Source organism: Zeus faber (assembly GCF_960531495.2).
Source record: "Zeus faber genome assembly, chromosome: 10".
Classification (NCBI taxonomy): domain Eukaryota; kingdom Metazoa; phylum Chordata; class Actinopteri; order Zeiformes; family Zeidae; genus Zeus; species Zeus faber.
In genome coordinates, this window is record NC_137199.1 from 20147634 (window position 1) to 20174123 (window position 26490).

Below are 26490 nucleotides of genomic sequence, written 5' to 3' on the forward strand. Positions count from 1 at the left end.
TAATTTCATCTTTGGACTGGACTCCCGCACCACTCTGCAGTCTGAAATGAAAGAAGTGAATGTCACACTGACAGATGGAGAGAGAGTGGGAGTTTCGTTGTCAATCAGCACCTGCTCCGCTCAAATTCGTTTAAAAATACTGGAGCCACGAGGGGTAGGGAGGGATGCTGACAGCTAAATAGTCCGTGGAGATTTTTGATAGGCAGAGAAACTCAGTGGCTGTCAGTTAATGCTTTGTGTGCTCGACCCCAAGGCGACTTTCAATATAGGCATTATATAGAACGCTCAAGTAAACATCCACTCATGGCTCTCATCACTTTAAAGCAGGAGCCAGTTATTGCCCTGGGTATAGTCTAATGCTGCAATTGTGAAAAATGCTTCTTGTTTTTTTTGCACAGCAAGGAGAGACCACCTCCACTCTGTTGGAGAGCACCCCATTAAAAGCAGGGAGTAGGCTGGGGAATTAATAAAATGCAAAAGTATTGGCATTGCCCGCTGTAAGCATATTTTGCTGTAGGCAGTGTTTAATTGTCAATACATAATGCTGCATTAATCAGATACAAACACAGAAAAAAATATGAAACACTACATGAACAAAAAATCCACAAAATAAACACAGTGATGCACATTAACGCGCACAAAGACAACAATTAACACACTGATGCACACTAAAATCCACACAAAATGAATAAATGTAACACGCCGATGCATGCCGAACACCCAAAAAGACATAACTAAACGCACCGGTGCACACTAACGCACATAAAAAATAAACACACTGATGCACACTAAAACATGCATAAATCACAAGAAAACACACTTTCAAACACACTTTCCCATATTAACACACACTAAAAAAAACACGTTTCATAATGCTGCTTTTTCCTTTGGTAGGTGATGCTATGTGGGTCTGTAAAGCCGTGACATACAATTCAAATGCCGCAATCGGATATCTGTGTGTGCAATCTTCACTTGGGTTGAGATCCTTTCAACTCAACTTGACGCGACCTTCCCTATCATCCTGCCGCGCCGTGTTGCGGTGCGATAAGCTCCTCCTAATCACATCATCCCTCGTTTTGTCGTCAAAGTCCAAATTTACGAGTAGCGGCACAATTAGAGCAGGAAGCCCTCGTAAAATAAAAACGCAATTTCCTGCAACTTCACATATAAGATTCAAAGACTTTAGGGGCTGATTATTCCAAATCAGTTTTCTTAAAACTCCGGGGTCCTGAATTGATTTCGAGATTTTCATCCCAACTAATTATTTGTGCTGTTGTGGGTTTTTGAAAACCACACTCACTCGCGCTCTCTCCTCTTTCGACGCCGAGGCCCCTGCACCGCTGCCCCACTTCAGATGAGCAAAAGAGTTCAGTCCTACACCCCAAAATTCTTGAGGGAGCACGCATTCACATAAAAAGGCTGATGTCCATAATGCAAATTCAATGGGGGAACATAGATCGTAAAACCGCAGGGGGACCATAACCGGGCAACAGCAGCACTTCCTGGCACGAGCAGAAGATAATGGGGCCATGCTGACGTCACGGTGTGTGCTCCATTATCAGTGAAAGCTCAGGCTCGGCGGCAGGAGCCCGGTTTCCATGCTGCTCCTTCTCCATGAAAGATGCATCATCACCGCACGCCTTGGTGCATGTAACCACGCCTACAAACACTGTAACGCTGTAACCAGGCGACGGTGGAGAAGTGTTGCAGTTAAAGTTAGGTTCACTATTTTTTTGGTTGCCATTTACAGCAAAATTCGCCAAACGCTTAACTATTAAAAGACTTACCAATCTGCTGCTGGTTCTCGCTGCGCTTAAATGCAGACCTTTTTTTTTTTTTTTTTTTTTTTTTTTGGTTTAAAGTATGAAGAATGTCTGACTGTATTGTATGCTTCCAATTTGGGGAAAAAGAAATGTTAAGACTTAAAAGTTGGCCTCTTTGAACTGCATTTAAACACAATGAGAAGCTGCAGCAGAGTGGTCAATTTCTCAATAGTAACGTGTAAGTATTGTCAGTGAGGTTGTGCTACAGTTATAAATGATGGGAATTTACAGTTTAATTAGGGGTTGGAAAAAAACAAATTTAACCTTTAATGCCTGCCCGAAACACTCCAAAAGTCAATTCATTGACCCCTAATGGAGAGAGTGACTTGACATATGTCAATGTCTTACAGTAAATCTAAATTATTGCAATCAAGTCCCCATAAAATTAGGCCGATATTCTACTTTTATAATGACGTTGGTGACCTTATGATACTTATGGTTACCTGGTTACCTACAACAAGGAAATCACGACTGCACACTATTACACACTGTATTTTTATTATTCCTATTATTGTTGCCTGTCATTATTATTGAAATGGTCTTCCTGATCGCCCGGCCATCTGTAACGTTCTGAGGCACCAGGGGGAGAGAGAGAAAAAAAATTATCTCAAGAAATCTTTTATTTATTTCTCCCAATCATTTCCCTCGTGCACTTCTTTCTCCATTTTGTCACTGTTTATAAAATACATAGCATATTATGAAAAATTTGAAAAAACACCATAAATAATACAGTGGAATGAATTATGTCGCTTATAATCATTAGACTGTCTAATGAAGAAAAAAGAAAAAAACATCACGATATAGAAATCGAATATGTCAGCACGTCTCAAAAATGCAAGCGGGGTAAAAACTAAATGTTTAAAATTTCAGAAAGACCTTTGCACCCTCCGCCATCCCTCCGGCAATTTGTGAATGCTGTTTGTTGTTTTGCTGAATATTTACATTCGCCCACACACCTTCATTGGATTACAAAAAAGATCTGTGCCTCATTCCAACTCCATTCGACGCTGCTACAGTAACCAGGGGTGCGAGTGTTTGGGGGGGAGGCAAAGGGGAGGAAGGGGTTGGGGGGGGACCCCCGATGCAATTTGTATGGCAAAGAGCGCTCGGCAAAGCGTATGGGAGCGGAGCCGCTTTACCTGCGGCGGCCTTTCCTTATTTACTTGGGAGCCCAAGGCCATGTCAGACAGGGGGGTGGGGGGGGGGGGGGGGGGTGCATGTCGGCCTGGGAAAATTATCGCGTCTTTCATGCAGGTTACATTCTATCAGATCCTCCCACTTGCACGGCACGTAATGGAAGCAGATGCGAGGCGTTCCAAGGCCTTCGCCTCAGATGTGTTCTCATTTGAGGTGGGAAAAGGTGTGCGGGGAAGATAAAGGAGTGAGGTCCCGGCCGCTCCCCCCGGACTCAAAGCTCCGGCGTGGGGAACGTTCTTCACTTGCCAATCATCGAGGTCAGGGTGTTGGATAGAGAGTAATTACAACAAGGGTATGGGATGAAATGAGGGTTAAATGCATTGTATCTGTGTATCACCATATTTGAATGTGTGAGAACATTTTGTATGAATGCATTGGAATGTGTGAATGTGTGAATTTTTTTTTTTTTAATCAAATTAATTAAAATGTTTGAATGTGTTTAAAAAAATATCTGACCAAATAGATTTAATTGTTGAAGGAGATCTGTAGCAGTGCATGACAGGTTGTGAAAAAAAAAAAAAAAAGATTTTTGCAAAGAATTTCCAGTGTGTGAGCTTCTCTGTGTGTTTTTTTTTTTTTTTTTTTGCCACGGGGTGGATCGCCTGAGGCCCAGAACGGTCAAATAACATCATTAATCAATCAATCAATAGGGATAACCGTCTCGCTGCTCCAGATGCTGTAAGAGAGCAGTGAAGTTTGGTTGCAGCCGCAGACTGCAGCAAAGAGGGCTCGCCCCCTCCCCCGGCTCTGTGATTGGATGGTGGAATGAGATTTCTGATTGGCTGGTCAATCTGAGCATCCCCATTGGCTGTTCAGGATGGAGCGTCAAATGTGGGACGAAGGAACTTGTACCTGGAGGTTTGATTTGTGGCTGATTCATAGCTGTTAACTTATGATTCACACACACAATTGAGTTCTGTGTGAACTCACAGGCAGAGGTGTAACTGCATCGGAAATTATTTGTGCAAATATTTTTCGCCTGTTCACAAAATGTCATGCACTGCTACACATCTCCTGACGGATTCAAAAATGAAATCTATTTATTCAGCTATTTCATTCACACATTCAAACATTTGAATTCATCTGATGAAAGGGTTTTTACACGCTCACACATTTGAATGTATTCACACAAAATGTTTTCACACATTCAGATGTGGCCGATGCGCGGCTCCATACATTTGACCCTCATTTTATTCCATACGAGGTCACTGTGGTAAATCGCCGAGTTGGAGGGAGATTTTGGTCGGCGGCTGTGTTTGTGCGGAAAGGTTCGGCAAGCTCATTATGCCGGGGGAAAAAACAGCAAATGGAAAAATCCATGGCTTTGCATTAATCTTCATTTCATTTAATTGATACTCAGTCCCTTTATTGGTCAGTTGTCATCAGGTTTTCATGTTTTGAAAAGAAGTGTAAGCCGATTGTCGTCGCGCGTGATGTTTGTTTATGCGGGCGCGGAAAATGTAATCCGAAGTTGTCGCAAGTCGTTTCGCTTCATTATCACGTCGGAAATGTGAGAACACCTCTGCGACGGAATGCGCAATTTGAACATCGACTTTTTGTTCGGCGCGATCCATTGCTGTGACATCCCGTGTGCGAGTGTCTGGGATTAATACAGTCATTAATTATTAATTAATACATTTTCCTCCCAACGTGACCGCACTCTCAGGAGGGACTCAAAAGGTGTAAATCTGGATTATTAGTTCGCATTGAGTTGTCGAGATGCAACAACCCCACTTTAATGTTTATTTTAGAATGAATTGAAATAACACTCATGTGGACTGTGGTGTTCATCCCCTTCTGAAACACGTACCTTCCTCCAGTCCCTTCATTTTTTTAGAGAGACCTTCCCCGTCATTCCATTTCTTTCGCCCCCGCTCTTCCATCAGACCAAGCGGAGGACCGACCGGCCTCTCCTTGCGGTGGCATTGGGATGGATTTATTTGAGCTCTACCTGCTCGCGTGTTTGCCGGCCATGAATGATCTGTAACGCGGCACGGGGCACCAAGAGGCCCTGGCATCGGGCATTCATTGTGGAAAATGGACAGCTCAATCAAAGGGAGCACTTGAGAAGCCGGTCATAACTGGAGGCAGGGCCTTGACCCCGAATGCTCTCCCGCTGACTGAGTCGCAGCCTCCCGTCGGGGCACTTGAATGGCGAGCCTGCGAGTTCTGTGCCTCCATCTACGGCTTCTACCTTTTTTTTTTTTTTTTTTTACCTGTGCGTCCTTTCCGCCTGGCGTATCGTTTTCTCCCCTTTTTTTCCTGCCTCTGAAATGCACGTCATTTCCCTTTCTGTGTCTCCTTAGTAGTCTGTCTCTGCCACCGTCCCGTCCCCCCCCCTCCCTCTCTTTCTCTTTCCCTCTCACTTTGTCAGCCCCTCACTCATGGCCTAATAGAGCCATGCGTCACTCAGAAGGCCACGTTGCCCCGGCGTAGACGTATAGACACGGCCACTCTGCGATCCACACCGTTCGTGCCTCAGCCTCCATGTCAGGCAGCGTGGGCCACACATCACCGCTCTGCTTTGCATGGTAATGAAAGTTTGATGCAGCCGTAGTCCTTGCGAACATGCCCTTGGCCTCTACGAACCTCAAGGAAAAATTTTGATTATTTCCTTTTTTTTTTTCTTCTTCTTCTTCTTCTTCTTCTTCTTCTTCTTCTTCTTCTCCTTTTCCTTCCTCCGGTCACAACTTTTCTTCTTCCCCTCCTCCCGTCGCCATAGACACGGAGGCTTCCAAAAGCTGTTGTTGGAGAGTGTAGCCGCATGGCATGCCCTGTTGGGAAGAATAAAGTAATTGGTGGGGGAGGAATCCATTGTTGTTCCCGTGAAAAGAGTCTCAGTCATTTCTGGTGGTGCGCATGACATTGATGCCATCAGTTACAAAGAGGAACCACGGGGGGAAAATGAAACACTTACAGCATGCTTTTTGACCGGTTGCCAGGAGGCTCCGGTGGTGCATTCTTAAAAGCGTTCATCCGTGATGTCTCTCCCCCTCAACCAGTGTGAACCCTCCTCTTCAAATGGTGCATTCTCTTGGCGCAGACTCGCCTGCCCTAATCCCCCCCTGTATCCGCTGATGAATCCCAGCCACGCGCACAGTATGGGTTGTAGTCTAATTGAATTTCCCTTGGTCACAATGAGCACACTCTCAAAAACCCCCGCGAGTTACAGTCCCTGCCTTTGATAAGCAAATGACCCCGGCGGAATTGAGGTCACAGACTTGCGAAAACAAGAGCGAGGGGGAGAGAAATAGTCCCCCGCTCAGACAAGCCCAATATCGACTCAACCGGGATTGAGTCCGATGATGTTTACCCACTGTGTGTCGAGCCCTCGTTGGCACTGGAGGAGATTCGTCTGCCGCATACGCATACCCCACCTGCACCCCACCTACACAGTCCCCCACCTACACACTCACACCCACAGGCCTCAGGTACCCACACATAAATACACAATGTAGTACGCAGTGCAGCCTTGTGCACCTCTGCACCGGCTTCTGTATATACTGTTCAAACTGCTAAATTGAGTACACATTACCAAATAATTGCCTCCTTGCCTCAGACGCTACGGTAAATACTGGTGTGTTCTTTGTGTTTCAATGTCCAAACTGCCCTGCAGTTCCCGTACACTTTCCAGACAAAGTGCTCCGCTCCAGAACTATGGTCATTTATGTCATTACTTACCCGCCATTGAACCCATCCCCTTTTTTTTTTTGTTTTTTTTTTGTCCTGTCTTCAGCTGAGAGACTGGGCATTTACAGCAGCTGCGTAAATCGTCTATATTTTTAGGCCTGAGCCCTGGGCACCGTGCCGCCAAGACACTTTCACTGTTGGACTTTTTCGCCAAATCTCCATCTACTGCGTACCTGACTCACTAGCTCAGAGACACGCCCACACGCCCACATGCACACTCACTCACACACACACATGCACACACAAACACACACACACACACACACACACACACATTCTGGTGATTGACAACAGGTCCCTATGTTGAGAAGTGGGAGTGAATCACGTGACATTCATTAATTTATTTGCAGGCTTAGCGCCTGTGTTCTTTTTCCACACCTTTTTCTATTCGCACATCTGTGTGTGTGTGTGTGTGTGTGTGTGTGTGTGTGTGTGTGTGTGTGTGTGTGTGCGCGTGCGTGCGTGCGTGTGTGTGTGTGTGTGTTGAGCGTTAGACTTGTAACCTGCATATACTCACCCCCTGTCTTACCACATGCAGTCGGTGAAACCCATTACACACACATTCTTTGAGCAGCCCTAAGGATCACGTGCTATGTAATGGTCAAACAGCATCCAATGTTTATGTGAAGCCGCCAATAAATCAGATCTTCTACATCAGCTCCAATCCACACTGAGACGCCGGGCGTTTCACGGAGGAGGTCGGGAAGAAGGGAAGACGACAGGGACTGGACACGAGAAGGTCCCCTTTTGGAGGCAACACAAGGCATCATGAGTTACATTTCAACCGAATAAGTTGCGAGTACGGGTCAAACACAGCATTGTACGGACAGCGCAGCAAACCACAAAACAAAACATGGGAGTGAATGTGGCCGGTGGAAATGATGGTTAAGATGTTACAGGTTCACAGTTTCCTTACGTGTCTCCCCACCGTTGCCTACCCCCTGCCTCACTGACTTTGTTCAGGGTTTTTTTTTTTTTTCCCCCTGTCAGCCTCTGATCAGGAGAGCGGCATCTACCTAAACGTGGCTGACATAAACCAGCCGGTTAAAACTCGGCGGCGTCAGATCCGAGCGAGCTTGTCATCTTGTTCTGTAGCTTCTGCGCCACCTTAAAGCTTTAACGCTGCTCTTCCACGTCGCACAGACGTCAGGAGTGCTCTGTAATGGGCAGTTTTCTGTGTGTGTGTGTGTGTGTGTGTGTGTGTGGGTGTGGGTGTGTTTTATGTGTGCTGTGGGTATGTTTCTGATAGAAGAAGTGCACTTGCTACTTCAGGAAGAATCCCGACTACGTCCAGAATTTATAGTAGTCCCAATTACTTAATCTCCCCTCTAAATTTTTCACAGGGATTCATTTAGGTTGGGGACGGCAGCTGATTTTTAAACGGTGCGCAGATCAAACTACCTGCAGCGAGGACCACGTCATGTTTTAATTATCATAGAATAGAGATATTAAGGTGCAGGGTTCACCCTCCTAGAGTACCTTCCTCGCGGCCCGCTTCTTGGCATGCAGGACACCTCTGAGAACACCGACAGAATTGAGTGCTGGGCTCGTTACAGGTTGCTTTTTATCAACCGACACTGTACATCCGGGTCGCGCCCCCACCTCCCCAAACGCGGGCCAAAGAAAGTCCCGGCTCACCTCACACTTCTCCCAAAAATCAAATAACAGCGTTCAAACTTTATTAACTGCCGTGGCGTTACGATGCATTTTTTATTTATTTATCCCCCCCCCCCTCACATTGCGGCGAGAGCGCGATGAGATTGTTTTGTCTCACTTATTAATTGGAGTGAAATTGGACAGAGTGACTCACGGCAGTTTTTACTGGAAGGTGTCGCAGACAGGAAGCAGGTAATTATGGAGACAGGAAGAGATAAGGAAGGAGAATGCAATTACCCGGGCTTCAAATTGCTCTTCTTAGTATTTCTCACCTCAGATTCCTATTGTTTTGTACTTCATCTCACCGCAGATCTTAATTCATTTCACTCCATCCTATAGTTAACCAAATGAACGATAACACTTTCAGTGATTTCTCTGAGAGATGCAATTATAATACCTGGAGATGCAGTGCAAACAGTCAACATATAATAAGAAGATGAAGGGGAAGTGCTCGCTGTGTATCAGATGCCTGCTTTTTCATCCGGTAAATATAACTTTGTCTTTATTCTCCATCGCAGTCGTGAGTGACAGAGGAAAGACATCACACCCGGAGCCGCCTCGGGTGTGGCTTGCACACGACTCAGAGTGTTGTTGATGCTCAAGGTGGCCCTCCAGGACCGGCTCCGTCCTGGCACTAATCACCGGGAGCTAACTGAGAGCAGGCCCATTAAGAAGCGAATACACCAGGAGAGCAGGGGTCCGGCAGTGACCTTGACAGGCCCCTGACAGGCCCCTGACAGGCCCCTGACAGGCCCCTGACAGCCCCTCATATTCTTGTGTGTCTCCCAGCTAGGGTTGTACTCTCCTCCACCCTATGACAGCATGTAACCACAGGGCTACACCCCCAAAGATCTGAACACACTTCTCTCAACACTATCCTGTTGCGTTCTATTCTATTCCTTGTTCTACTTTGACCAGTATGAGTGGGTGTTCTGTACCTAATTGCGCTATAAGTTTGGTGGGATTGATGGGCACCACTTGGGCAAGTTTCAGGCAGTTTCAACCTGCCGCTGGAAATAACCGTTGCCGAAAGGTCAAGTGTGTTAAAAGCCAGCTGAGAGCTTTTACGTAAATGACCATCAAGAGCACTCGCCATCGAAATGTCTTATACATCTCTGTGTATAGCTACCGGGTGGAGCTGATCCGTGTTCATACGGTATTGGGTCAAATATCTCGAGAAGCTCCTGACCAGTTAGAGAAAGCTGGAGGTTTAGGAGCAGTGTTATACTCTTTGAAAATGGAAGGCTGGTAGGAATGAAGGCTGGTAGGAATGAAGGCAGGTAGGAATGAAGGTTAGTAAGAAAACACTTCATTGTAAGTGTACATGACTTACCAGTAACCTCATCTCCAGCGGACACTTCTGTGACCTTGCAACCTATTACCGGTTGTTTCCGTGATGTGCAGAATGCGTATAATCATAGGAAGGGATGAGATATGACTCTTTCTTCATTTGTAGTAGTTTAAAAGAATGGCTTATTTTGTTTGACTTGCAAAAAAACGCATAAAACCTGACTTTTTTTTTTGTCGCAAGTTTTGAGAAAAGCTGCAGCAAAAGTCACCTTTGCCTTTTCTAGTCGCAACAATCGCCAAAAAAAAGAAAAAAAACAAAAAACCTGCGAGGTTCTCGAGGGCCTGTCTTAACATTATTAAATGCATGACATATGAACCTCCTGAGGCGTCAGTGAATGATCCTTAACCAACAGGGTTACTGAACCCGTTGGATCAAATAGTCTCTACACCAGTTTCGAATGGGGGAAAAACCCTCGTCCGACTGAAGCTTGTCGGACCGAAAAAAAAAAAATAAAACCTTGCCTCGCCAATCAGCTGTCTGAGCGGCCGCCCGGCCGACTGCGGCGTGTGACCTTACTTGTCAAAAGTGGAGGCCGGGACCACAGAACCCAATTCCTCTCTTCATAGGTGTCTGCGGCGATCCACTCCGCCTCCCCTCGTGCTCCCACGCCCTTTGCGGGCCCCCTTGGCTTTCATTCAGGTCTGCACTCGAGTGGGGGGGACCTGACAACAGCCATGAAGTGCTCGAGTGTTAAGGTTTTGTTGCTTATTGATGCCCACACTGTAAAAGGGAAATGCAGGTGAATGCGACACCTTCAGCCTGACTAAATAGATATTGACCACAAAGAGTTTGGGTCATCGTCAACTTTTTATATAGTAAGTCAACAGATTAACTAATAGTGACCTGTTCTTTTAATTCAAGTGAATGTAGTAAAGTTGTTGCAATGTGGAGCCTCACAAGTTATATTTCATACATTAAGTCATACATTCAATTATGTTTTGTCACCCAAATGCAGTTGTTTATGCATTAATGACTCATTCATCATATAACGTTATTATAAAGATATAATATATTATAAAGTCTTACTCTTTGGTTGTATTCATTGAACGGATCGCACACTCTTTCGAATATGAATGAAACCAATGTGTGTATAACAAGAAAACCTGTGAATTCATGATTCAGTAGACCCAGAGCTTTTTCGTCAGAAGTTCATGTTGGGTGAACAGGGAGTAATGGGTTTCTAGCACAGCCGGGAATCAGGTTCTTTGAGATGAATGATATGAATAGACTTCTGACCCTACCTGGTCTGGAGACATTTTAGTGCAAGTGTTTTTTCTCCCAGCCCCGAGTTACCTTCTGTGCGGTGTTTGTTCCCCCAGGGGTCGATTCCTCCACCGCCTCGCAACAACATAGGAGGGAAAGACATTCAACGTGCGGTTATTTTTGCAAAGTTGCGTAGTGCAAGTTTTGGCTTGGATTTCAATTTCTTGAGGGGAAAAACCCATAAGAATTTTCACTTTCATCTTAAAAAGGAAGAAAAAAAAAAAATAGCAATAGACTCTAAATCTAGACTCTTGCCTCCGTTTCACAAACATCATTTATACCAATAGTGTTACTGGAGCTCTTCATACATTGTGAACGCCGCTCCCTTATTGAATGAATATACATGTATGGAGAGAAGCCAGTCTGGAGGAGTGTTTGTTTGTGGTGAGTGCGTTAAGCGTTTTCTCCTTGCCCGCAAAATGACTGTGACTGAGACCACGTTTAAAATTGTGTCTGTTTCACCGCCCCCCAAATTACAGCAGCAATGGCTGTGGGGCTTTCTTCTCATTCTCCGCGGTTAACAAGCACTATGTTTATATTTGATTATAATGCTCCGCTTGTTCATTCTGCACAGCTGTAAATGAGTTCTTCCTCACTGGTCCGGGTCAGGGGTACAAACACACACACACTTAGGGAAGCAATTCAACACATTTTCGCCCTTCCCGTCGAGAAATACTTACCGTCATTTCAGGCCTCACCGTCATCGAATGAAACTTTCGCAGAATTCGTAGCGTGCCCCCGCCCCCCCACCCCATTTTGACCGTCATCCTGTGTTTGTTTCGCAGCCCTGCCTATAATGCAAGTAAAGATCGACATCACGAGACAGCAAGTGGAGAAGATATTCGGCCTGGATGAGTACTGGTGCCAGTGCGTGGCTTGGAGTACGACCGGGACCCAGAAAAGCCAGAAAGCATACATCAGGATTGCCTGTAAGTGCACGGAAAACACACGGAGTTGCGAAACGTGCCTTAAGACAGAGGGCCGAAAACAGAGGAAGTTTTATCCGTCTCATTCTATCAGAAAAAAAGACACCTCACTGGTGCTGACTAATTTCATAAATATCTAATGAAGGACCATCCAAATTTACTTCAGCTATTTGAGTACTTTTCCAACATCGCCCAATGCTGAAAACATCCATGAATTATATATTGTGATGACACCATCCAGACATTTGGGGAGGCTTATCTATATCATCGTCAAAGCACTCGTTATTATTGTTTTTCCCAGAACAAAAACCATTATGTAAGAGTGATATGTGAGTGGTTGCCTTTTTGACACAAAACCTTTACAACCATGTAAAAATTTGACCCGAGCTCATTATGAGTCACGACACACAATGTATTATTATGATTACAGCTAAGCCAAATCATATTCTGGAGATGGTGCTTATTAGATTAAAGATCAAACTCGGACATATTTGGAGGCAAAGTAAAAAAAAAGGTAATGTGAAGTACTCCATTTTGGTATTCATGAGCATATTTTCACTCCATACAGTATATCAGCAATGATCCCTATGATGAAAATAACTGAAATAAAACAGATTTAAAATTTATTGCTGCGCAGCGATCATAAATCTGTCTCAGGAACACAAAGACATCTCCAGCCACAGCCTCAAAAGCTTTATTAGAAGAAGCCATTTTAAATCCGAGCATTTTATGGCAGTTGCCTATTAATTCATACATAAATATGCATTATTCCAGTCAGAGCTCAATGCCGTACCGTCTTCAAACCGCCAGACATTTTCAAAACACACACTCATTATCCAATCTTGTGGGAGAGCTCAACAAAGTCAGCGAGATGTAAGATAAGGGCACATGTTCAGTATATTTGAACACACGGTCGCACACACCCACACACACACACAAGGACACACATCCACACACATCCACACACATGTGGATGTGTGGACATATATACATATACAGTATATATACATACGTATATACTGTATATTAATGAACCAAAGCTCACTCAATTTATGCACACACACATACGCACCAATTCAATCCTTCTAGGCGTGCAGACTATCTTGAGCCTCAGGGCCCATAATATCACCTTTAATTAAATTCAATGTCACAAAAGCGCTCTACTCCACGTAATGTTTCTCTCATTATGACTGGCCAGGACAGGCCTAAAATCCATTTGAAGGACTCGACTGGAGGCTCACGGGCCACCCAATGTCGCCCAAAGTCGGGAACCCAGGCTAACCATGACATCCAGTGCGTTTCCTTCTAGCGGCCACCTGTGACTCCGTCCAGTCCATCGGATACAAATATCCCTCGTGCATTTAGTTTTATTTCTGTGTAACAAGTAAGCGTTCACAATTTCTAGTTTAAAGCCATCGTCTGGCTGCCGCTAGGCTCACCGACAAACATGCAGCGGGATCTGGTACAGTGGTGAGGGAATTCAGCGAGACATAAAGTGATGGCCCGCTCAGTCGGCCGGGCTTACGGGAGCCCTTGTCCAGGCACCTCGGGGGCTTTGGTTTTCCCGCGGCTACTCTGAGGCCTCATCCAGACTGGGGCTGCGGGGCGGTGGATGCCGGCGGGGGGGGGGGGGGGGGGGGTAGGGATGGTAATGCAATTGCTTTTTTGCTCTTGCCTGATGCCAGGCTGTTATGGAAGTAGACAAATATCTCTGAAGCAGCCGGGCAGTATGTAATAAGCTACATGGCCGGCAACACAGATCCCTGCATGACTAACACACCAGTCGGGGGGGGGGGCTTTGTGAGGTCTGCCGAGCGCGGCATTTTGGCTGTGGAAAAAAGGCGCCAGGTCGGGGATTCATTCATGTTTTTACGCTCACTTTCTCCTCCACAAATATAATTGATTCTGTTGTTTTGTTTTTGTGGGGGTTTTTTTTTTTTTTTTTTTTTTTCCTTCCTTTGCTTATCTTTTCTCCGCCAGACCTGAGAAAGAACTTTGAGGAGGAACCGCTGGGAAAGGAGGTGGCATTGGACCAGGAGGTGTTACTGCGTTGCCACCCACCCGAGGGAGTGCCACCAGCCGAGGTGAGAGACGACGTAAAGACAAGAACCGAGTGGGGTTATTTATAGCCTCCGGTTAAGTTATTTATAGGCCCACCTCTTGCATGGCTTTGCCCTTCTTTCCCGAGTCAGTCACCACAAGCTGCTGCAGGATCAGTGTCCGGCGGACTATAAACACCCACTGGAGCAGTAAACACAAACCCCTTGTAATTATTCTCGCATGATGATTTAGCATCCCTTTTGCATTTCCGGGAGGCTGTGCATCACGTAGTCTCGCCACATCACTCCGGACAAAAGTTTGGAGGCTTCTTTTACCAACCATCTCCAAATGCCTGTATGTAATTAATGGCACTCTCTCCTCTCTCGTTCTCCTTTTCTCTTGATCGTCCGCACTCTCGTTCTTTGACTATCCCTATCGCTCTCGGTATTTCTTTTTATGATTCCTTCTTTTGTGTCCCTGTGCCATGGTTCTCAACGTAGGGTCGGGGGGCCGCCAGGAGGTCTTTCAACAGGTTCCGGTGGGGTTCCTCGGCAAAATGATTAATAGTTAAACTTCACCGTTACTTCATTGACAAGACGCTGGCACCATTAAAGAACAAGTACAATAAGGATTGTTTTGGTCATAGTTGCGCGGTTATTTCCCTTACAATAGCATAGAAATGTATGGAGTAAATCATATCCAACAATCAACATTTTCTCAGATTGGTGAAAATCCAGAGACAAAAATGCGGATCCTCAATGTGAAAAAAGTTGAGAATCACTCTATACCACTGGGCTGCTATTTCTTTCCTTCACTTTCGGTCTCGGAGAGACAGAAATAGCAGCACAGCAGAACATTGTCTCTCTCTCGCCTCCTGTTTCTCTTTCCCCAAATGCGCTCCCTCTCCAAACTCTCGCTGCGGTGCATGCAGAGGGCCAGTCGGAGGCCAGATGTTCCACCTCATCTGCTTCATGCTCTCGGTCACAGCGAAACCCTTTACTGCTCCACTAACGGCACAAGAGCTGGCTGGGTCCCCGTCCCCAAACAGAGAGAGAATTGTCCCATTCCCAGTCAGGCAGTGTGGGCACAGTGTGGAGAGACAGGGGAGGTGAAGCACACGAGTCAACACAGGAAACAACAGGGAGAACGTATTTTGGTCTTTTCTTTTTCCTTGTAGAAATGTGTGGCACAGGGGCAGGCTGTTGCAGAGCAGCAGCAGCAACGCTGCTGTAATGCAAGTCCTCTGGAGACGGCTCGGGGTCAAGCGAGAGCAGGGGAAGCTATCAAGGAAGCCAGACTGTTACATTGGCAAAAGAGCATCAGATTTAGTTGCTCTGGGAGGGCACAGGGTCTGCACCGAGCTTGATCAGTTGAATCGTGAATTCCCAGGAGCGAGACAGATCTACGGTAGCTGTAAACACAAGTCTCCCACACCGAGATAATTGCGAAACAACACAACAATTTTCCTAATTAAATCCGCGCTGTCTCGCAAAGTGCCGTATTCTTTTGTGTTCTTTAGTTTTAATAGCACTGAAGATGAAGTAGCCTTGTGGATGTCTCCCCTCGAGTTAAAAGTAAGTGTCTCCACTCCGACGGATCGTGACGATCTAAACAATGTTTCCAGGTGGAGTGGCAGAGGAACGAGGACGTGATCAACCCGGTGAGCGACCCCAACTTCTTCATCACGGCCGACCACAACCTCATCATCAAGCAGGCCCGCCTGGCTGACACGGGCAACTACACCTGCGTGGCCAAGAACATCGTGGCCCGCCGCAAAAGCACCTCGGCCACGGTCCTGATCTACGGTAGGCCACGCCTTCCTTCAGCAACGCACCAGAGGTCTGTAGCAGCCAGTAATGTAATAACTACTGTTGATGTAATAACTGCCAATAACGTGATCATTTTTCCGTTCTTAATGTTATAAAAGTTGATCAAATAATAACTTAGCCATAATGTAATAACATTTGTGAACCAATAACGTAATAACTTTTTGTGCATAATGAAATTAGTTATTACATGATTGGCTGGTTATTACATTATGAGCCGGGTAAAAAAAACCAACATAAAACATGTAATAACTGGAGCCGATGACGTAATAATATACCGATCACTTTTTTTAAGTTTTATTTATTGGCTATAAAGTGTCACACTTCCATGACACTTACCCTTATTGTTGCCTCTTTCAAATAGCGCGCGCACACACACACACACACACACACACACTCTCTCTCTCTCTCTGTCTCTCTCTTGCTCTCTCTTTCTCTCTCTACTAGTTATGACTATTTATTTGTTCGTGCTACTTGATGGTTGGACTTCTCCAGCCCGGCCTTCTACTCCTCAACCATTTGAGTACCAAATGAAGTGCGAGCACACGTGTTTGCAAACACAGACAATTACTCTTATTATATCATATAATATGACATCCATACCTCTTTGAAGATGAACAACAAAGACCACCTTCTTTCCGTGAAAAATATAACCTTTGATTTAACCAAACGGGCACTATTATTCCTTGCGCTCAACCTTCAACCCCTGAAAAATTCTAAACTGCAAAATATAATACATAACATGACCAACCAAGATAACTTTAGTCCCACATCTTTCAGTAATATAATGATAATAATGGTCCCTTTTTTTTTAAAGAACTAAACAATTTTTTTGACACCGTACTGCAGATTTGAAAAAAATGAAGGTGAGGTGCTGGAGGTAAAGTTCAATCTCAAATGAAGAGTAACTTCCACCCATTTAAAAATACAAAAAAAAAGAACTTGAGGGAATAACAATGAAATGATCTGCTGAACGGAAAAAAGACAACAACAAAATCCCAACGAAGAAAGTGGTCATTAATTCTTCCCGTAGATGTCCTTAACTTGCTGAATCCAGGCTTTCATTGCTGAGACCACTGCTTCGTCCAGCAGCCTTGTTAAGCCTCATGACACTAATGGAACAGTCATTCTCTTTGTCCAGTTCCAAACTCTCTGCAAGTGCAAGTGTTATGTACAGGTTGGGATGATATGGTGTCGATAGTTCACAGAAAAGGAGTGAGACTCCATTGATTGTCCCCAGCACATATTATCTAGATTGAGAGACAACGCAATCATTTTTGATCAGGTTTCTGATGGAAGATATTGAGCTCCAGGCTGATTGCCAGGATCCACAACCGTGACGACCAAAGCATTAGCCATGGACTGAACTTCAGGGTTGGCCAGATGCCCAGGATCAAGGTCAACCAGACATCCAGGATCAGGTTCAGCCAGAAGTCCAGGATCAGTGTCAGCCAGCGGGCCAGGTTAAGGGTCAACTCCAGTAGGTGATCTAGCTGGTTTTCTGGACAACCTCTCTGTCTCTCTGCTTCCTGAATGTAAGGGGAAATTGGTGCGTCTAAACGTACATAATGTTCCACGCGTCCCTCAGCAATATGGTCAAGAACCGAAAGAGACAAGTTTTAACAATGACAACCTGATGGTGAGATAACAAAGGTTGCATCCAAACCAAGAGTTGACACAACCAAAAATTTGACATTGAATATCTGGGAGGCCCTCAGCTTAACTTTGGAGTATTATTGAAAAGACGTGTCAAAGATTTTCACAAGGTGTATTTAGTGAAAATATTGAAATACCAAGCCTGGTATGCACAACCGCATATATAAAATAACTGATGTGCAGTCCTAACATGGATTACTGAAATTAACAAACTAATACATTTCCCCCCACAACAAATTACTGTAAAACCTACTTATGCAAAGAAAATATTATTATTCCAGCAGCAAAACAAATATCACACCCAGGAACAGATTTTATATTTTACTTCAGACTAGGGAAGTCGTTTTATAAACTTTACTGGTCTGGTATACCGCACCTGTCGGCAACACGGAGGCGGGACGGGCTCCTTGCTGCTTGGAGTCACTGCGTGTGGGCCCCAGTCAAACTGACTTGTCAAAAATAATCAGAAAACACTTTATTACAGAAGCAGCTCAATAAATACACATATACAGTGTCGATTGTGGAAACCCCCTGCCAACTCCTCGGTAGCCGACGGAGATGTAGAACCAGTGCCACCTCCTTCATCCTGTCAATACCCTCAATCTACAGTATTTATAGATGATTACTCATTCAAGCAATAGAACGTGTTGTGTTCAAGCCAGAAGCTGCTGTGTGAAATATAAACAATATTAACAATATTATAATAGCTAAAACGCACAAACTAATCCAACCTCGTTTTAATAAACAGACTCCAAATGCGAAATAAAATGAAAAGCAAAAGATTGAAAACGAAGGCAAAGATTCTCTTGTTGTCTTGCACTAAATATATAAGAATTGTTAATCTGCGTGCATGAATCTCAACCAAATCCCTAATTACCTTTCGATGTGTGCAATAAGGAAGACAGGAGTTTGCAGACAAAGGAAGAAAGCCTGATATCAGAGTGACATGACTGGATAACTTGTCAGTCAACGGCCATCTCGTGGCTCGATTATGGGGACGGTCAAAGAAAATAAACGTCTTCAAGGATGAACCACAGATATAATTTGCTTCGGTTTCAGACTCTCTGTCAAGCTGGTCGTGACTGTATTCAATCGGGCAGGGATGCAACTAGGGCAAGGATTGTTCTTTGGTAATACATGTAACCTTTCTGGAGTCAGGTTTGGTATAAATACATGGAGAGAGACAGAGAGAGAGAGAGAGAGAGATGGGGAGAGAGAGAGAGAGAGAGTGCTGAACAGCTATAATAGTGTGGTTGAAAAAGTGATTTAAATATGTTTAATTAAAGATGACATTTTTCATGAAAAGGCCTTTGTATTGGAGGACACGGCATCTACAAAGAGGTATGGATGTCATATTATATGATATAATAAGAGTAATTGCCTGTGTTTGCAAACACGTGTGCTCGCACTTCATTTGGTACTCAAATGGTTGAGGAGTAGAAGGCCGGGCTGGAGAAGTCCAACCATCAAGTACCACGAACATATAACTAATTAATCATTATAGCTAACTAATTACATTATGCACAAAAAGTTATTACGGTATTGGTTCCGAAATGTTATTACATTATTGCTAGGTTATTACATGATCAACTTTTACATTAAGAATGGAAAAATGATCACGTTATTGGCAGTTATTACATCAACAGTATTATTACATTACTGGCTCCAACAAGGTCTGAACTCCAACGTGCATTAAAATAACAAATAAATCCAGTCTTGCTCCTGTGTGGCCTCAATCTATGTTGGTTGTTTTTTTTTTTTTAGTATTTAGAATTCTACATTCCAGTTGTACTAGACACAGTGGTATATACTGTGTTTCTAATTCCAGTTGAACAAGGCAGCTTTAACTTCAGTTATACCTAATGACCATATACTGTAGATTTACCACAGTATTCGTAATCAATAAGCATTAGCACTTAATACAGCGTCTGATCTTGCCGGTGACCCCATAATCCAGAACGGCCGTACCAGAGCAGCCTTCCATCTCGAGGCGTGCGGTCTTCCACCCTCTCTGTCCCGGAGCCAACACGAGAACAGAAATTGAATTAACAGCAAACTGTAAATAATGACTCGGCTTGATAAGCAGACTGACCTTTATTGAAATGCGGAGGAACGGCACATCTCCTACCACAGAGGGTTCCCTGGGCACCGGTACTACCAAAGTTTGCATACATTACGGACCATCTTAATTCTCCGCCGCATGCAAAGGGGAGCGCGCTGGGGGACGGGGGGATACATCATGAAGGCAACAACGTGGGCACAAGAAGGATGCTCGGTCCGTGCGGTATCCGTGTTTGCTTTTAGTGACATAATAACATCTTGTATGATATTAGGAGGACGGGAATCGTTATTGTACAGTGCATAAATTGTCTGGGCTGAAGTCGCTGTGGACCGTAGCTTTATAACTGAGAATCCCCCCCCGAAAATGGAAGAAAATGGCAAATCACGCTTAAAGGGGTTTCACTGGAAAATATTTGGATCGCGCAAGTCCAAAAAAGTGCTATTGGAAACGTTTTTGTGTGCGGAGTAAAATATTCCGAGAGCATACTGTTGGAAACCCGGGCTCCGGAAAAGCCGAGATTATTCCTAGATCTCCCTCGATCTACTTTGCAAGTAATTGCAATAAATTTGTTGGAAAAATCAGACATCCCTCTGTGGACATCCAGAGGTAGTCATCCAGAGTGGAGACAGCGGCCTTCCAACCTTGTTTGTTGTCGGAGCAAAACAATTATGGAAAACAATGCAAGTACATTCAAATGAGCTTTTTTTATTTTTTATTTTTTTTCTTCTTCTTTTTTTTCCCCCCTGTTTTGAACCGCGTTAGAATAAACTGTAGGAGCCGCATTCTAGGTATAGAAGGTCATTACGAGCCCTCTCACTCATAGGGAGCTTCGGGAGGGGGGCAGAGATGCATTTTAACGAGGCCTGGCTGGTGACTGCACTCTGTGCTAAGAGGTAATCAGGGGCCGAGTTGTCTGGCAATTTACCTCGCTGTGGTGGGCAATCAATCGCATAGAGAGGGCGAGGAAATGATTCAGCCACGACGTGCACAGGGGAGAGTGAGGGGGGGAAATTAGGAGGGGGTCGGGGGCTATGTACAGCGGAGGAGCACAACCGCCGTGCAAGTCAACAAATCAGGAACCCCGGTGGCTTTTGGAAGCTCAAGCCAGCCCGACGGATACGGAAACTAATTGATTACAAATAAAGCCGAACGGAATGATGGAATCGCCCGCCATGATCCAGTTATGCAGCGCCAATTATGTGCCGGTAGCTAGACAAGGTTCAGAGCACTGAGGGAGATTATTTAGTTCAGTGCACAGCCGTCATAATTCAACTAGCAATTTCAACCGCCCGTTCCTTTCACTCTCAACTATTAAAGAGAATTGCATACGTGCTGCTCTCCACAATTTAAGAAACACTCAAAAATCAAGAAGGAAATAAAGTGACTTGAAATCAGCGGCGGTTGTGCGAGGGCCACAATTACAGTAACGGTAATTACTATATGGTATTGTTCAGAGAGGCGCTGACCTTTTCCATTCAGAAAGGTGAAAATTCTTTTTGAATTTTTTTTCTTTCTTTCTGTCTTCCTTCCTTTATTTCACCAAAGGCGTTTGCCGTCACGGGTGTTCCCGTACAGTGATCATATAGTCACGTATTTAGACTCTTTTGCTTAATGGTGTTCCATTTGATTGGTGGAGATTCAGAGGGCGAAAGGTGCGTTAGTCACAGATATGTTTCAGCGCGGATGTCTCACTCAAGAATAAGGTCAAAGATGCCATTATGTCCTGTTACATTCCGCTCTCTGTTGAAGCCGATCCACCGCCACCACCCCCTCTCCCCCCATCCCCCCGCCCTCCACTGCGCTGGGATGTAATTCAGACTAAAGCACTAGAAACAGCTCGCTCCCCGTAAAAGTCATACCACCTGGAGCAGAGAGTGTAATAGCAGCCACAGTCAGTCTAGCTCTGCAGAACTCTACTCCTTGGTGCATGTCGGGTAATCCTGGCTGCTCTGTCCCTTCCTCCCTCCCTCCCTCCCTCCTTCCATCCTCCCCCTTTGCCCACCACCCCTCTCCACATCCACCCCCCCCCCCCCCCCCCACTCTTCTGCCACGCGCCCCCGGACAGTCAACGGCGGCTGGTCCACATGGACCACGTGGTCGTCCTGCAGCGCCGTGTGCGGGCGTGGCTGGCAGAAGAGGAGTCGGAGCTGCACCAACCCCACCCCTCTGAACGGTGGCACGTCCTGTGAGGGGCAGAACATCCAGAAAAGTGCCTGCGTGGCCGCCTGTCCAGGTAAACTCCCAGGCAAACCCTCCCCCCCCCCCCACCCCACCCTCCCCCCGTCCGTCCGTCCGTCCGTCCGCTCCCGTGGCGCTTGGCTTCCTGTGGCTAGTCGTTTGCTCCTCTGCGTCTTGGGACTTCATCGTGTCCATCTTTATGGTTTTGGCTGCTCTCTGTTTTGCGTTTTTTGATTTTTCTTTGTCGGTCAGCGGTGCTTTTTGGTCCTCTGCTGTAAATACAACTGCAACATCACAGCCTGTCGGTGCTCACAGGAAGGTGTTGGGTGGTGTCAGTGTAACGCTTTTTTTTTTTCCTGCCAACCGCCCATTCTTCACGTCGATGCGTCTCTTTATAACAAAAAAAACAAAACAACGACATCTTTCGGGCCCCGTCGCTGTGTCCAAGCACCGAGTACATCTGCTGTTGTTTGTCGCTCCACCCATGTAGTAAAAGCGGGCGATAAAAAAGCTGAATCGCCGCAGCCTGCGCAGCTTTGTTTACGTGTGAGGAGTTAAGGCGTGTTTGATTTGCCTCCCCCAGCACCACCCATCCCCCGGCCGGGGCATCAGGGAGGCAGGGGGCGTCATGCCTGATGCTGAGCAGCACATATCGATCCCTGGCAGCCTGAGATGGAAGTTTGGCTGCTTCATTTGTGGGCCCGCTCTACGCTCCCTCCCTCCCTCCCTCCCTCCCTCTCTCCCTCCCCTGAAGGGGAGATATCAAAAGAGAAACAGGCGAGGGAGGAAAGCTGGAAGGAAGTAAGGAGAGAGATTAAACAAGATACAAGCAAATGGAAGCAGCAAAATAGCTGAGATTTAAAACAAAAAGGAAAGAAAATGAGAAAGAAAGATCAGACAGAATGACCGAATGTTTGCAGGAGGCGGTGGAGAGGCAGCGCACGTAGAGCTGTGTGCCGCCGCGATAGTTTGCTTTATGGAGGACGGCGGCATAATGCGGCCCTGCTGACCGCAGGAGAAATCTCCCACGCTCGGTAAGTAGCGGAGGGGGAAATCCAACACCTTTTGGCTCGGGCCGGATTCTCCCCGTCTAAAACAGAGGTTATCTACCGCAGCAAATCAGGGTGTTCTCTTACACGTCTTCCGTGTAGAGACATCACTCCGCCCGTCAAAACGCCAGTGTAAGTAACACGGCCCCGGCGCGGCGGCGTGGGGAAAAGGGAGGGGGGAAAAAAAAAAGACAAAAGAAAGCAGCGGGAAGCCTATCTGGATGGATTTGGATTTATTAACCCCGGAGCAATGAGCAATGAAATTATAGGGGTGTCCGTGGAGGCTCGGCGCTCTCCCAAGGCTAACGCAGAACACTGACCTCCACAAGCTTAAACAGATTAATTTCACTCCGCACTACTATTGTTAGACCCCACCCATGCCCCCCGCCTCCCCACCGCCACCACCAAACCATCAGCACCACCCGCTTGCCCTCGTAGGAGTGAGTGTGTAATTTCAACCCTCGGTGTGCTGTGACTGAAAAATTGCGCCGTGCCCCCCACCCTCCTTGCCGGCGAGGCCAGTGTGTCGGGAGTCTTTGGAAAGGGACAGAAAATCTTTTTATTCCTTTTTTTTTTTCCTCTTGATTCTGTTTTGATGAGGGGGACGCGTGGCAGCCGCCTGACACCCCCCCGCCCCCTCCGCTCGCATCCCGGCACAGTCCCTTTTGTTGGGCAAAAAATCAGAAGGTCGAGGGAGTCTCTGCGTCACTGTTATTTTCTCCTCCGCACCTGTCAGCTGTCTCAGAGAGGACGTCAACAGAAGATAACCCCCCCCCCCACCAAACCCCTTTCCCCAGGCCGTCTTGCCCCAGCCTCTCCGCCCTCGCGCCGGGCGGCGAGGGGGGCGCCGGACGTGTCTCCGCGACACGTTCGGAGCCCCCGTGCCCCCGTCGTCCCCCGGAGGGCCCCCCCACCCCACCCCACCCCGAGATGAACCTGACGCTCCTGTCGTTTGTCGCCGCAGCCGCAGCCACGGAAATACGGGACACATCTCCCCCTGCAGCTTCGATTCAAACATGACGAACGCATGTGCTGTAGGAATCATTATTTTCGGGGGGCCACTCATGGAGGAATGGGTGCGCAGCGAGACGGAAAAGGGAAGATGAGACCGGTCTGCCGGAGAGCATCCATACATACCCGGGTCGCGTGGAACAACTTTAATTAGCAGCCTTTTTCGAGCTCCACCCCACACGCCGCACGGCGGATGGGCGATTTCGGAGCACTACCGAGGAGGGGTGAAAAAAGGAAGACGAACGGGTGAAGCTGTAATAGCACGGATAGATATCATCTTATTTATTTCGATGCGGCTGACATATAAAGTGGTGCTGGAATTTTTTTATTTTAGCTCCACGGAGGAGCTGTTACCTCCGGTCCCCGCCACGGCTTTGTTTTTGCATGGCTCATAGCTTCCATTTTTTTTTTTTTTTTTTTTTTTTTGTTTTTTTTCAAATTCCACAATTTAATGCTGGTCTTGTTTCTGGAGTTCATTAATTATCAAGTTTCTTTGTTGATCATTAGCTCTCTAGTGTACATCGTGCCGTCTTTTGGAGATCTCTGCGAGAGGGGTTACAGGGGGAAAAGAATTGCAGTGCAAATGCGGAATCTCTTTAATTCGTGGTTGTAAGCTGTTTCTGTTTTGTATGAAGCACGTTGATGTTCTTTCAGATTTTGCAGTATCCAGCCTTTGGGGATAAAGCTTCGCTGTCAGCTGAAAGAATATAAGTGGAAACAAGTCAGTTTAAGTTTTTAACCGGCGAGATACAGGGGTTATAATTTATCACTGCATATCCAAGCTATTTCTTTCTCGCTCTCCTTTTCCATTGCCCTCAGCCATCAGCAATTGTTCCAGAGTTAAAAAAAATTAAAAATTAAAAATCTGCAATATTTCGATTTTTTTTTTCAAATCAGTGCTTAAACTACAGCCGCAGACGCTTTGATTGTTGTTTTCCCTCTCTGCGCATTTTGCAAACACCTTACGTCGACTCACGCCGTTTCTCAGAGCCCGTTCAGCTCATAAACAATGGCTCTCACTTCCAAAATGCGCAGCACCCACATCTCATCAGGAGGAAAATGTGAAATTGGGTGTGTGTGTGTGTGTGTGTGTGCGCGTGCGTGTTCGTGTGCGTGTGCGTATCCGTATGGGCGCGTGTGTGTGTGAGTGTGTGTGTGTCTGTAGAGTGTTAAATGAGAGTTGGCAGAGCCCTGTGTGACGCTGGAGTCGGGCCCCATGCTGGGAAGAGATACTGTACAGGGAGATGTGGAGGTGGTTGAGGAGGAGGTGGCGGCTCAGGCCCAAGGCTCAGAGCAGCACAGCAACGCCGCAGACAGCCAGTAGCCAAAGTACTCAAGAGCTTATCTCCAATTCTCTCCACCCCCTTTCTCTTTCCCTCTCTCCCTCCATCTTTCCATCCCTCTCTGGCTCTCTCGCCCTCCCTTCCACATCGCACTGCACCCCCCCCCCCCCCCCCCCCCCCCCGCCACCCCCCCACCCCTTCCCATCGTCCAACCGCTGACTTCACCACCGCATTGACTTGTGGTTGCAGCAAACCCAAAACAACCTTGACAAAATGTCAGGCAGGGCAGAGCCTCGGGTCATGCCAACATTTTCCCGGGAATTTGGGGAATCTGTGCCCAAAGGAACTAGTCATTTATTTGTAAGGTCCACATTTTTGGAAATGACATGACACCCTCCTGCTGCACTCTGACGTGACGGGAAGTGGCAAACAATCTGGATGAATTTCTGACTTGAATTATTAAAATATTGTACTCATCCCATAGGCAGGCTAGAGGAGTAGGCTGACTACTCGATGGAAAATAAACAGACTCGGGGGCTGATGTGCGTGTGTGTGTGTGTGTGTGTGTGTGTGTGTGTGTGTGTGTGTGTGTGTGTGTGTGTGTGTGTGTGTGTGTGTGTGTGTGTGTGTGTGTGTGTGTGCCTGTGTGTGTGCCTGTGTGTGTGCCTGTGTGTGTGTATGCGTATGTGTGTGTGTGCCTGTGTGCGCCTGTGTGTGTGAGGCAGTGCCTAAAAAGCGACTACGAGCTAATGCCTGCAAGCAAGGTTTCATTTAATATTAAATAATATTGCAGAAACCATTCTGTTCTCTCATGTTTCACCAAAAGAATACATTAACGGAGGGCCTAAATGATTCCAAAAACAAAACGCATATGTCTGGCAAGAGAGAGACACCGGCCATCTGGTGAGAGACTTGTGTTTTTCCCTTTTTAATAATATTTTTCTATAATAAGTCTTTCATCACCGCCTCGACGGAAAGGATGCCAAATCCCTTATAGGTCAGTGGGTTTCATAAGGTTCCTTTCTTCATCTGCTTTTGAACATTGGGATTAGAGGCAATATCTGACACGTGTGTGTGTGTGTGTGTGTGTTGACAGGACAGTGGGAGCGCGGGGGCTAGCCCGCTGGCTTCCCTGGTAATTGTGTACCTCCTCTTGTTCTCCTCAAGGACACGGCAGCCGTAGGCGTCCGGTGATCTGGGGCCGTGTCCATCCGTCCGCCATCGTGACTCCGAGTGGCGGAGCCTCAAACGGGCCCTCCCGCCGGCCCGTAAAGAACGGCTGGACGCCCTTTGCCTCTCCTCTTGACAATATGTCCAAATAGGCACCCGCCGCTGCGCCATTGTATTACTGTCCCTCTTCTCCCGACCTGGCCAACCCAAAACCTGTTGTGCGACATGATTGAAAATCAGCCATGGGGCCTTTGCTGTGGCACTGACAGCCCCTCTCTCTGGGGTTTTGTTAAGAACAACAGTTGCAGG

The 26490-nt window shown here is 46.3% G+C and overlaps 1 protein-coding gene across 1 annotated transcript in view; it reads left to right on the forward strand.

Annotated features, from left to right (window-relative positions):
• unc5a (unc-5 netrin receptor A) overlaps nucleotides 1–26490 on the forward strand; it is a gene marked incomplete at both ends in the record, with an annotated part of 139947 nt that overhangs the window by 82841 nt on the left and 30616 nt on the right. The window contains 4 exons of the mRNA XM_080008183.1: nucleotides 11766–11909; nucleotides 13887–13990; nucleotides 15571–15751; nucleotides 21556–21723. Of these exons, the coding sequence (XP_079864309.1) occupies nucleotides 11766–11909; nucleotides 13887–13990; nucleotides 15571–15751; nucleotides 21556–21723 (597 nt within the window). The remainder of the gene's footprint in view (nucleotides 1–11765; nucleotides 11910–13886; nucleotides 13991–15570; nucleotides 15752–21555; nucleotides 21724–26490) is intronic.